Source organism: Panulirus ornatus, chromosome 37 (genome assembly GCF_036320965.1).
Source record: "Panulirus ornatus isolate Po-2019 chromosome 37, ASM3632096v1, whole genome shotgun sequence".
NCBI lineage: Eukaryota > Metazoa > Arthropoda > Malacostraca > Decapoda > Palinuridae > Panulirus > Panulirus ornatus.
In genome coordinates this window covers 26,063,244-26,076,453 of record NC_092260.1, presented here as the reverse complement: position 1 = coordinate 26,076,453, position 13,210 = coordinate 26,063,244, and the positions used below count along the sequence as shown (strand labels likewise).

General features: G+C 45.5%; 1 protein-coding gene across 3 annotated transcripts in view; it reads right to left on the bottom strand.

Annotated features, from left to right (window-relative positions):
* Rab3 (RAS oncogene family member Rab3) overlaps positions 1–13,210 on the bottom strand; it is a 145,095-nt gene that overhangs the window by 67,179 nt on the left and 64,706 nt on the right. For all 3 annotated transcript variants that reach the window (XM_071684026.1, XM_071684025.1, XM_071684024.1), the window contains exon 2: positions 1,432–1,656. In XM_071684026.1, the coding sequence (XP_071540127.1) occupies positions 1,432–1,656 (225 nt within the window). The remainder of the gene's footprint in view (positions 1–1,431; positions 1,657–13,210) is intronic.

The window sequence follows — 13,210 nt, the reverse complement described above, 5'->3', positions numbered from 1 at the left end:
AGACCACAGAGTGAGAGCTACGTCTCTGCGTGATGGAAAAACGGAACTATCCACAACGGAGAGCGGTAAAGAGAGTACTACCCAGAGCAGAAATAGTTGAAGGTTGGGTCATTCAACGCACTTTTACAACAACGGCGGTGCTAGAGCGTCGTTCTGCCAGTAATCATACCCTGGCATTCTCAAGAGAGAATGTACAAATACGAAGGCGTGGCTGCTGGCACTGACCTGAAGATGGATCCATATATCTGGATAACGCAACCTTAAGACCCCTTCACTGTGTTGCCTCGCGCACGAGCTAGCGCCTCTCACGACGCATTCCAACCATCCACTCTGCTCACCTGACGCATGGCCAGTGAAAGGGGAGGAGTACCTTAGGTGTTATAGAACACTAGGGTCCAAGGGCCATATATGCAATGAAAGCATGTATGGTCTTGGAATTATTTCGTACAACTGAAGGCGTTCAAGATTATTAGACTGGCGGCTATGACTTGACGTTGGTGGTCTTAAATGTCCCTAGAAATAGATAAACCTAGAGCCTACATGATCAACCAACCAGACCAGATGTTTCCTACACACGCGATAGCACAAACGCCTCCTTTTCATTGACAACAAAAATTAGATATCAAGTTCAAATACGGGAAAGGAAAGAAATACGAATGGAACTTTTACCCGGATCAAATTTTACTGCAAATTCCCGGAAAGATACTGTCACGTGCGCTACGTGTAATTGGGAAGCGTTCTCGACCCAACTTGGATTCAGCAGGAAGCCTTACTGAACCTCACATTATTTTACTTCAGGTTCATGGACAAGCAAATGTAGTATACGTGCATATGAGAGAATTAATCGGTACTTCATATATATACTCTAGTAAATCCTTCTAGTAATGTTACTAATATGCAAAATAACAAGATAACAATACTGCTTCAATTTTCCACAAGTCGCCGTACTTCATCGACTTGATTCGTTCCCTACGAATTATATATACACACATTTTTTCTTTTGTAACTTGCCTGAATAATATTGCTTTTGCTGTTGTTTCCTCGCTGGCCACCATGTCACACAGGAACGAAAATACTGGAGATTGTGGGAGAAGGGTCGGGAGGAGGCGGGGTAGTAAGGATTAAAGGGAGAGGATAATTAAGGAGTCGAGAATCAAAAGTATCCTCGAAGCCAGGGACGTGTGTGTCTTCCTCACACAACCCTCGTCCAGCACACTACACTGAACACAACAACTCTTTACAGTCCATCAGGCCTTAGTGATACTTTCCAGCCCGGCCTGGAGAACAATCGGTTAGCATACGAAGTCAGGACACTGCAAGTGGCCTATTGGCCACTGGAAGTCGTTGGACTACCTGCCCAAACGGTACCTTTAAGACCCCCAAAGACCTCAATTCTAACCTCCGACGGTTGACTATGGCTAGAGTACTCACCCAGATCTGCAGCTTGACTCTCTTGTCGTTCCTGAAGACGGTCTTGACCTTGAAGTCTATGCCTACGGTGCTCACGAAGGCCGAGGTGAAGGAGTCGTCGGCGTAGCGGAAGAGGAAGGAGGTTTTGCCCACCGACGAGTTGCCGATGATGAGGAGTTTGAACATGTAGTCGAAGTTTTGGTCGGCGGCATCTTTCTGCCAGCGGTTGTCTTGTGACACTGCCATCTGTGGGAGAGAAATGAAACCTTCTGACACTGCCATCTGTAGGAGAGATATGAAACTTTCTGACACTGCCATCAGTGGCAGGGTAATGAAACCCGCTGACATACCCTTCTGTGGGAGTAATTAGTTAATCATATTTTGGCGCCATATGTCGTGTGAAAAATAGGACTACTTTTGACAGTGCCATCTTCTTGGCAAAATATGAAACCGTGGCAGCTGGATGCTGAGGTCTGGCATACTGTCATGGAGCAAATCTTGGGAGAGAATCGTACGATTCGGCCACATCCTCACGAACCTGGGATTAAACACACGGAGAGATTTATGAATGGCCGCAGATAAGGTGGAGAGGTGGACTGGTGACAGGTTTAATGAGGGGAGGAAAGTTTTAATGAGTCGTGCACCACCCCAACCTCAACCTCCCCATCCCCAAGGCCGAAGGGAGAAGAGGTGTGGTGGTGTACCACCTGAAAGACATCACCTAAATAACCTTCTCCAGCAAGGACGGCTCAGCCTGCAAGATATTTTGAGAGAGAGAGAGAGAGAGAGAGAGAGAGAGAGAGAGAGAGAGAGAGAGAGAGAGAGAGAGAGAGAGAGAGAGAGAGAGAGAGAGAGAGAGAGAGAGAGAGAGAGAGAGAGAGAGAGAGAGAGAGAGAGAGAGAGAGAGAGAGAGAGAGAGAGAGAGAGAGAGAGAGAGAGAGAATGTCTCGAGGAATGAAAACATTCTTTCGCTATAAACCCTACCTTACCTCACTAACCCCCCCCCCCCCCCCCCCGGCCTCAAGGAACCACCCCTTCTGCTTCTGTGGGAGTTCTCAAGGGCCCCCACCTCCACCAGGCGGGACCAGAGCTCAAGAAGGGAGGTAGCGGTCGTCTCTGCAGGGTGGGTGCTGGAAGACTGAAAGACGTGTTTTTTTCTTCTTCTGTTTTCTAAAGCAATGACGTTGGTGGTGGTGGTGGTGTTTTAAACGCACCAGAGAAAGTGAGATGCGTTTTAGACAATCTGCAGTTCACCAGTAAAGTCAAAGACAAAGGTCCGGGCGGACGCTCCCGTGTTGACCGTCTTCAGAGAGTGAAGGAATTCAAGGAATTCATATGTTTCCTGAATATGTGATCAACATGAGAGCGCTTAGGTCTTCGTCTTTTACTCTCCAAGTAGTAACCTACATATATATATATATATATATATATATATATATATATATATATATATATATATATATATATATATGCCTGGCTGTGTCAACGCTGAGAACGTTCGTCCCCCCCCCCCCCCCCGGCCATCCAAGTCATCCATTACTTTCATCTAATTAACAAACTGCACATATTTCCACTTCACTTTCTTGCTTGAGGGGGAGGAGATCTCTCCCTCGAACTCGGCCAAGCCAGGACCTTAAGTTAAACTCTTCCCTTATTAAAATTTTCTCTCAAACTTCGATAATTTATCACATAACAGAGAGAACTCCAGTTATAAACTCAAGAGAAAAGTTGCCAACTTTATAATTACCCTTATGGGAGGGAGGCGTGGGTCCTCCACCATGCAATGCAGTAAGATCTGCATGGCTCTACTTCCTGTTCCTGTACGTTGCATCTTAATTAAATGACGTAATAAAGGAGTCCTACTGTACATGTTATAATATAAGCAAAGAATAAAAAAAAAGTGAAATCATATAGTGCCATAAAAGCCAAAACGATTCTCAAGTCACGACGGATAACTTACATAATCATGAACAAATTGGAATTTGAAGAGGTTGGCTGGGTGTCTGGGATTTAAGGCCTATCAATCGCCAGGGTCATTAAGGCCGTCAACGTAAGCTACATCCACCAGCCGAAAAATCTTTAACACCTTCGGGCACGGCGCAGAGGGTAAGGGGGGAAGGGACAGAGATGGGAGGGTGAGGGAAGGTGGAGGGAGGGATGGGGAAGGCCAGGGAGAAGAGAGTGAGGGAAGGTGGAGGGAGGGATGGGGAAGGCCAGGGAGAAGAGAGTGAGAGAGGCTGACATGTTGAAAGATCTGTGTTGCTGGCCACTGTCTCTCACTGTTTACACTACACTCTGAGCGTCTCACTCTGTTCGTACGTCTGTTCGACTCTCTCTCCCTCTGTCTGTATGTCTGTCTAACTATCTCTCCCTGTATGTATGACTCTCTTTCCCTCTGTCTGTATATGCGTCTGACTATCTCCCTCCCTCTCAGTGGACGTCTGCCAGTCTGTCTCTCCCTGCTTGCCTGTTTGCGCGTGTGTTGGCCTCTGTCTGTAAGCCTGTCTCTCCCTCCCGTACTTGTAAGACTGAATCTGTCTATTCCTTCATCAGAAAATCTGTCTGTCTCTCCTTCCGTCTGTAGGTGTGTCTGTCTCTCCTTCCGTCTGTAGGTGTGTCTGTCTCTCCCTCTGTCTTCCACCCAGCCGCCAGACACCAATCCAAGCCCCATACGCCACAAACCGCTGCTCCATCAAACTTCATCCAATAAATTCAAAGTTTGAAAGTAAAAATTCATATACCAATTTATTTGTGTGTGTGTGTGTGTGTGTGTGTGTGTGTGTGTGTGTGTGTGTGTGTGTGTGTGTGTGTTAGTGGTCACAACAACTATCATCATCCCATCCACTGGTCTCCTATGGGTCGCTGCTGCTGCGAGCGGTTACTGGGTGACTTACGCCCTCGTCGACGTGCTAATCAAAGGGCATCAGTAACAACGATCTAATTAGAAATGGCAAGCGGGCTGGCTGGAGGGTCGGGAGAACGTGCTGGGAGTGAGGCCTGGGAAGATATGGGACGGGAGAGTGGGCACGAGGAGGGAAGATCATTCTTACCTCCTACGCAGCTGCTCCCATACACGGTGATGGGCTAGGTGAGGATGGGGGAGGAGGGGACTCAAGAGAAGATGGGGCCAAGTGGGAAAAGAGGACTCAGGATGGATGGGGCTATGCAGCCTCCACACACGGTGATGGGCTGGCTGGGGAAGGTGGACTCAGGATGGATGGGGCTACGCAGCCTCCACACACGGTGATGGGCTGGCTGGGGAAGGTGGACTCAGGATGGATGTGCGCCTCTGGTGCCCCTTATTTCCATTGCAACAAAATGACTCGGTGAATAAAGCCAACACGCGCTGAACATCATGGCTGCTCGCTCAGCCTCAGCCTTGCCACACTGAAACACACCAACCGTCAATCTTGGAAGGATAACATACGCCAACGTGACAGAAGATGGCCCCCAGGACGCAAGCCGTAAACTCTGAACGTTTATTGTCTTTTTTTTTTTTGTTTTTTACGGTGCGTACGGGGAAAATAAAAGGGAACTAGACATCTGCATATCGTGCCATGATACCCGTGTTGGTCCGTTGTATTGATTCGCACCATCACTTACAGGAACTTCAAAGACATGACTGCATAATCTAACTGGTGACTGAAACCTAAAGACATATTCTGATCGGTAACTAGAACCTAAAGATAGATCTAACCTGTGACTGGAACCTAAAGATATAATCTAACTGGTGACTGGAACCTAAAGACAGATCTAACCTGTAACTGGAACCTAAAGATATAATCTAACTGGTGACTGGAACCTAAAGACAGATCTAACCTGTGACTGGAACCTAAAGATATAATCTAACTGGTGACAGGAACCTAAAGACAGATCTAACTGATGACTGGAACCTAAAGATATAATCTAAATGGTGACTGGGACCTAAAGACAAATCTAACTGATGACTGGAACCTAAAGATATAATCTAACTGGTGACTGGAACCTAAAGACAGATCTAACTGATGACTGGAACCTAAAGATATAATCTAACTGGTGACTGGAACCTAAAGACAGATCTAACTGATGACTGGAACCTAAAGATATAATCTAACTGGTGACTGGAACCTAAAGACAGATCTAACTGATGACTGGAACCTAAAGATATAATCTAACTGGTGACTGGAACCTAAAGATATAATCTAACTGGTGACTGGAACCTAAAGACAGATCTAACTGATGACTGGAACCTAAAGATATAATCTAACTGGTGACTGGAACCTAAAGACAGATCTAACTGATGACTGGAACCTAAAGATATAATCTAACTGGTGACTGGAACCTAAAGATATAATCTAACTGGTGACTGGAACCTAAAGACAGATCTAACTGATGACTGGAACCTAAAGATATAATCTAACTGGTGACTGGAACCTAAAGACAGATCTAACTGATGACTGGAACCTAAAGATATAATCTAACTGGTGACTGGAACCTAAAGACAGATCTAACTGATGACTGGAACCTAAAGATATAATCTAACTGGTGACTGGAACCTAAAGACAGATCTAACTGATGACTGGAACCTAAAGATATAATCTAACTGGTGACTGGAACCTAAAGACAGATCTAACTGATGACTGGAACCTAAAGATATAATCTAACTGGTGACTGGAACCTAAAGATATAATCTAACTGGTGACTGGAACCTAAAGACAGATCTAACTGATGACTGGAACCTAAAGATATAATCTAACTGGTGACTGGAACCTAAAGACAGATCTAACTGATGACTGGAACCTAAAGATATAATCTAACTGGTGACTGGAACCTAAAGATATAATCTAACTGGTGACTGGAACCTAAAGACAGATCTAACCTGTGACTGGAACCTAAAGATATAATCTAACTGGTGACAGGAACCTAAAGACAGATCTAACTGATGACTGGAACCTAAAGATATAATCTAACTGGTGACAGGAACCTAAAGACAGATCTAACTGATGACTGGAACCTAAAGATATAATCTAACTGGTGACTGGAACCTAAAGACAGATCTAACTGATGACTGGAACCTAAAGATATAATCTAACTGGTGACTGGAACCTAAAGACAGATCTAACTGATGACTGGAACCTAAAGATATAATCTAACTGGTGACTGGAACCTAAAGACAGATCTAACTGATGACTGGAACCTAAGAACTGGAAAGGATTACCCATTACATGATGATGAAAGGGTGATTCCGGCAGCAACTTCAAACATGCATGACTTCTTACCATAAAGTCCACCCAGAAGAAATCCTCAGACGTAAAATTTACGACCGTAAGTCAAGAGCGGATGCCGGAGAAAAATACTCAGAAAACAGGCATCGCAAAACTGAAGTTTGGGTGGGGAAACTTCATGCGCCACCACTCCTGTCATACTGGCCGCGCATCCGTGAGCTGGTGTGACTCATGACGTGCATCAGTTGGCATCACTCCTGACATGCATAGTTGTTCTGACGCTTGGCTGACGTGTATCAGCTGACATCACACCTGACGTGCATCAGTAGTTCTGACGCTTAGCTGACATGTATCAGCTGACATCACACCTGACGTGCATCAGTTGTTCTGACGCTTAGCTGACGTGTATCAGCTGGCATCACACCTGACGTGCATCAGTTATTCTGACGCTTAGGTGACGTGCATCAGCTGGTATCAATGCATCAGATCCTACCGCGAGGAGCAGTCATACAACATTGCAGATCCACAGTGCCAGTACCTACCAGGGGCTAAGAGAGAGAGAGAGAGAGAGAGAGAGAGAGAGAGAGAGAGAGAGAGAGAGAGAGAGAGAGAGAGAGAGAGGATATATATATATATATATATATATATATATATATATATATATATATATATATATATACTGGTAGCGTGACGAGCGGCATCTTCAAATCACGAGGGATGAAAAACGGAGACAAAGACGTTTGAACGTGTTCTACGTAGGCCGTCCAGATGATCATTAGCAGACCCCTAGTATCCGCCCGGCACGGCCATCTTCCCCACGCAACACCCAGTAACCACATACTTGACGGTACGACCCTTGAACACGGACGGTACGCCCTCCCTCTTGAGTACGACGCTACGACCCTTGACTTGAGTACGCTGGCCCCACCCTTAAAGGTGGGGTCAGGCCCAAGTCAAAGGCCGGGTTATCATTCCCAAGAACCGTAGTGTCGCGCTCCAGGGCCGCCGAGTTGTGCCCAAGGGTTTAATTAATTTCTATCCCACAAAAGTAAGTTCTAGGACTTGTAAGGATGGGATGAGACGTGTTGGCACGGCAGCAGAGGGGAAGGAGACAATTGACCGTGAGGAAGGCCGCACTAGAACTCGACAAAATGGTTAAGGCTGTACCACCAAGGGAGTTGGAATGGCAGACCTGGTAAGACCCCAAGCTCTGGGGCCCCCTGATGATCCTGCATTCACTTTCTTAAATGCTAATCTTAACTACTCACAACTCTAATGTCTGGCTGTGAGAACAGATGATCTTGCAGCGTGGGCCACCAGCCTCAATCAGTGTTCATCTTAGTGCAGTCCCTTCCCCCACCTCTCTCTCTCTCTCTCTCTCTCTCTCTCTCTCTCTCTCTCTCTCTCCCTCTCTCTCTTCCACACCTTGCCCATATCCCCTAGCGTCTGCCCCAACATACCCGCCGCCCCCACCAAGTCCCGCGTGTTTATCCCATGTCCCCAGGTCTAGGGATGGGTTCGCCCCGAGCTTGGCCCCCCACTAACTGTGTTGTCTGAGCATTAGCGAGTCTTGTAGCGGTGGGGCCGCCAGCTCGGGAACCCTCGCCACTGGTCCAACAAGGGATACTAAGGCAGCAGAAATTTTGCATATTGTCTTCCAAAGGAGAGAGAGAGAGAGAGAGAGAGAGAGAGAGAGAGAGAGAGAGAGAGAGAGAGAGAGAGAGAGAGAGAGAGAGAGAGAGAGAGACCTTCTCCATCACTACCCTCCCTCCATCATCACCCTTACTCCATCACTACCCTCCCTCTATCGTTATCCTTGCTCCATCACTACACTCCGTCCATCATCATCCTTACTCCATCACTACCCTCCCTCTATCGTCATCCTTGCTCCACCAGTACCCTCCCTCCATCATCACCCTTACTCCATCACTACCCTCCCTCTATCGTCATCCTTGCTCCATCAGTACTCTCCCTCCATCATCATCCTTGCTCCATCACTACCCTCCCTCCATCATCATCCTTCCTCCATCACCACCCTGACTAAATCACTAACCTTGCTCCATTAGCACTCCTTATGAACTCTTGTAACAGTACCAAATGTTATATTGTTACTCGTTCCTCGAGTCATTCGTTCAAGATTTCATTGGCCGAATTCCATCACATCTTCAGCTGCCCATTCATATCATCATGTATGAGTATTAAGCATTTCTCTGTTGATCATCTAATCCTACAATCTAACGTCACCCGCAGAACGTCTCACTACACTTGCCTTTATCCTTGTCTGAGTTTGATATATAATCAGAAAGAGGACTGAAGATAATGCCATTCCCTGTGGCACACTTAATAAAAACATGTCAATTAGACACACTCCATTCTCTCTGTCTGTCAAAAACTCTTTTGGATCTGCCCACGCACTGTACCTTTCATATTTTGCTTTGGTTTTCTCTAATGAAATTCTGTCATTTTATTCAGTGCGTCGGCAAAGTCAATAAAACCGCTATCCTTCCTCATTCCTGGCATTACAGTTTCATATATGTCACTGTAGCGAGCAAGCAAGTGAGTCTTGTGAGTTTCTGAACTTTTACTTACTACAAGTTAATGCTGGCCTTTGTCTCATGTTCATCAGGGTGTTTCAACTTTCCTCAAATACTCTCAAGACTCTTATGATACATATGACCCCCGCACTCACCGGTATATACTGCATCAACTGTAACTGCAGGAGAGCTGTGCCAGAGGCTGCAGGACTGCTGTGCCAGAGGCTGCAGGACTGCTGTGCCAGAGGCTGCAGGACTGTTGCGTCAGAGGCTGCGGGCGAGCTGGACTCAGGGTGTGCAGGAGAGCTGCACCAGAGGGTACAAGAGGAACACGTATCTCCTGCAGCAGGGTAAACAGAGAAGCAAGTCCAGCCTCTGGCAAATAACATGAGAAAGTGAACTAATTTTTTTTTCCTTTTGGTTCCCTGAGGACGCTTGGAGGAACAGTTCCATGCGTGGTGAGGCAAGCGTGTGCCTTGCAAGAGCAGACCTTGATATTAAGGAATAAATTACTATCTCTTCTCACTGGAGTGCTCCTATTACTTCCGAAATACGAGACAAATTAAGAGTAAGTTTCTCTACATCTCTGATATCATTCTACACCGCGCCTTTAGCTTAAAGCACAGATGTATGGAAACACGACACGCAATGTTTCTTGTGTCATACACTGGCACCACTGAAGAAGATGGCTGTGTCGTAAGCTGACACCACTGGAGAGGACGGCTGTATCGTGAACTGACATCACTGGAGAAAATGGCTTGTGTCGTAGCTTGACACCACCAGAGATGACGGCTGTGTCGTGAGATGGCACCACTGGAGAGGATGGCTGTGTCGTAAGCTGACACCACTGGAGAGGATGGCTGTTCTGTAAGCTGACACCACTGGAGAGGATGGCTGTTTCGTAACCTGACACCACTCGGGAAGACGGCTTGTGTCGTCATATGAAACCAGTGGGGAAGATGGCTATGTCATGAGTTGATACCGTCAAGTAGAGCTAGCTTCTCGTGTCGTAACTTGACGCCACTGGAGGACACAAGTCGGCTATGTCGTCACATGACACTACGGGAGTGGCGGCTCGTGTCACAGCCTCTGAGTGCCGTGGTGACCTCAACCCAGCAGGGTGGCTCTGACGTCAGAGGACGTCATCAGTCTGCTCTAAAACATACCTGTTTACCCATGTGACGTAACTAAACAGCCATCAACCCCTTCAGCACATGGGTATGATCCTTGGCTACGATGGCATGATTCTTAAGGTTCCGGTCACAGACCTGGCCTATGAGAACTCACAAGATTTTGTCCCGTAGCTGGGCTGGCCCGTAGGGCTCATCGCATATACTGATAGTTTACTAATACTGTTCGTATCTGCCATCAAGCATACGGCATAGTTTTCTTTGAACAAACGTCAGTGTTCCCTCTTTCCTGCTTTCCATACTGCATAAGGCAGGACAGTCGAGAGCCTGTCCATCATCTTCGCTGGTCTCTCAAATAGCCCTCCAATGGTTCCTTTCAGATATACTGTACCCCCAGGGATTCCTGAACATTTAACGATCCTGTTAATTCCAAATTGAGAATCTTTTAAATCTGCTATCAGTTGATAAGATTCCCCTCTATATACTCTTATGGTGAGGTATTATCATAGTTCTCCCTCTCCCTTCTGGCTTGCACTGTTCACAGTCTTTCTGTGTCGTACGACAAAGCAAGCGTTTCATTTTCCCTCTCTTTTGCCTCTACATTAAAATCTCTCACTTACTTGTTCTAAACACAGCAGTAATGAATTTTGTTTCTCAGATCCACATTAATTATTTTCAACACAAGCTGTCCATCTGTGAAGATTATAGTTATCAGCATTACGTTACGGTTCGGTATATATATATATATATATATATATATATATATATATATATATATATATATATATATATATATATATATATATATATATTCCAGGCTTTTCGGTCTGTATAAACTTCTGGAACTTTAACTTTCTCTTATTTCGAATTTCTTTACCTGTTGACCACATACAAGGTGTAACCAGTGCGCTGACGATCTAGCCATGACTTACTTATTCAAACATTTCCTCAATGAATTCCATTAGATTCCCCTCCGTCCATGAATATATTAGAATCAAGCCTTCTTGCACTTTCCCCAGCTACCATCCTTTCATCCTACCGTTTTACTCTGGTGTCGTCTGCTAAGTATGGTAATGTACTTTCTCTGACCTCCTTATCCAAGTCAGATATTCTTACTGTTAATAGATTTTCACTCTGTTCCCTGTGGCACTACTGTTAACACACCTATTCCTTATCCAACAAAACCCACATCTGCTCCTGCTACTACCCTCTGAATATCACGTTCGCTAAAAACTCTTTGATCCATCATCCTAGTTTAGCCTTTACTTTACGTTTCGCTCTTTCATCCATCAAAATTCAGAAGCGTACCTGTTCAGACGCCTTCGCGAAGTCGTGGGAGACAGCACCCATTCTCTTTCATATCACACTATTGTTATGTATATGTTCTGTCAGTGCTGCATCAGCTGTGGTTACGTACTATTTCCTGGTGCAGAGCTGTGGCGGTTTCCTTAACGCAGTAGTGGCAGTAGTAGCAATAACAGTGGTAGTAGTAGTAGTAGTAACAGTAGTAATAGTAGTAGTAGTAGTAGTAGTAGTAACAGTAGTAGTAGTAGAAGTAGTAGTAGTAGTAGTAGTAGTAGTAGTAGTAGTAGTAACAGTAGTAGTAGTAGTAGTAGTAGTAGTAGTAGTAGTAGTAGTAGTAGTAGTAGTAGTAGTAGTAACAGCTGTTGTTATAGTTAGTACGGTGTCTTATTATTATCTTTCATCACTTTCAAACCCTCTTTCATTTCTTTCAACTCTTGTGTTTAACCACTGTTATGTGTCTTTCAGTATCTCTTTTCTTTTCTTCCAAATTTTCATTTAGCTAGTGGGAAGTCCTGGGCTATTTCTTTTAGTCTCCAGTAAAAGTTGCTGTGTCGGTGTTTGCATAATTTTCCATTATAATACATTCCAGTTTATTCCATTCTTTTTTTCTCTCTCTCCCTCCCTTTCCAGGTTATTTTGCCAAATAGGAATTTCACATCATTTGGTTCGTTACACCATCACGTGTGTAATGATCTGTCACACTGCTATCATCGGAAACATTTCAATCTCATTCAGCTCAGTGTCAGTGAAGTGTGCCAAGTTTTCTGGGAATACAAAGTCTAATGTGTCGACGTCTCTCGTTGGCACACAAGGGAGAGATAAAGAGGGAGACTCTTCCATTATCACGACAACATATGGCTATTCCCACAACAGAAGGACCCGCAGTAAACCCCAGAATGTGTTGGAGAACAGCCGAGATCTGTCGCCTCCTTTCTCTTGCCTCCTCACCCAGCCGACCAGCCAGCCAGCCAGCCTCTCCTCTCTGCCGCTTGGACTCGTTTCCTCTCCCAAGATGGCATCACTCTCTCCTCCACTCACTCAGCCTCCTCCCTGGGCTCTATGACTAGGTATTCCCCCGGACACTACACAATGGGTGTTCCCCTGCCACTACACACTAGGTGTCCTAAGGCACTACATACGGAGTGTCCCCATTGCACTGCACGTTGGGTGTTCCCCTGGCACTACTCACTGGGTGTTCCCTGGCACTACTCATTGGGTGTTCCCCTGGCACTCCTCACTGGGTGTCCCCCTGGCACTAAACACTGCGTATCTCTCTGACACTACGTACTGGGTGTGTCCCTCTGTGTTAGTTCTGGAGACACACAAGAGTAATGATGTTTGTCCTGATCATACACAAGGACTGACGGTGTTACTTATATCTCTAAGTATGTCATTACCTATCTTTGCACTGAGGGAAGGGGAGTTATACATTCGTGGAGTCCCATCTCTTGACCTGTCTCTATCGTACATTTTTTTTTTCTATATTATGTATATCGTCAGCACTTATAGTTAATTCCTTAGTTTCGTTCATTCATCTACAACTGTAATCCGACAGAATCCTTACTTCTTCTGTGATACGATTCCGTTTTAGTTTCCAACTAAAACCTCTGGTTTCTCTTCCTTGGCA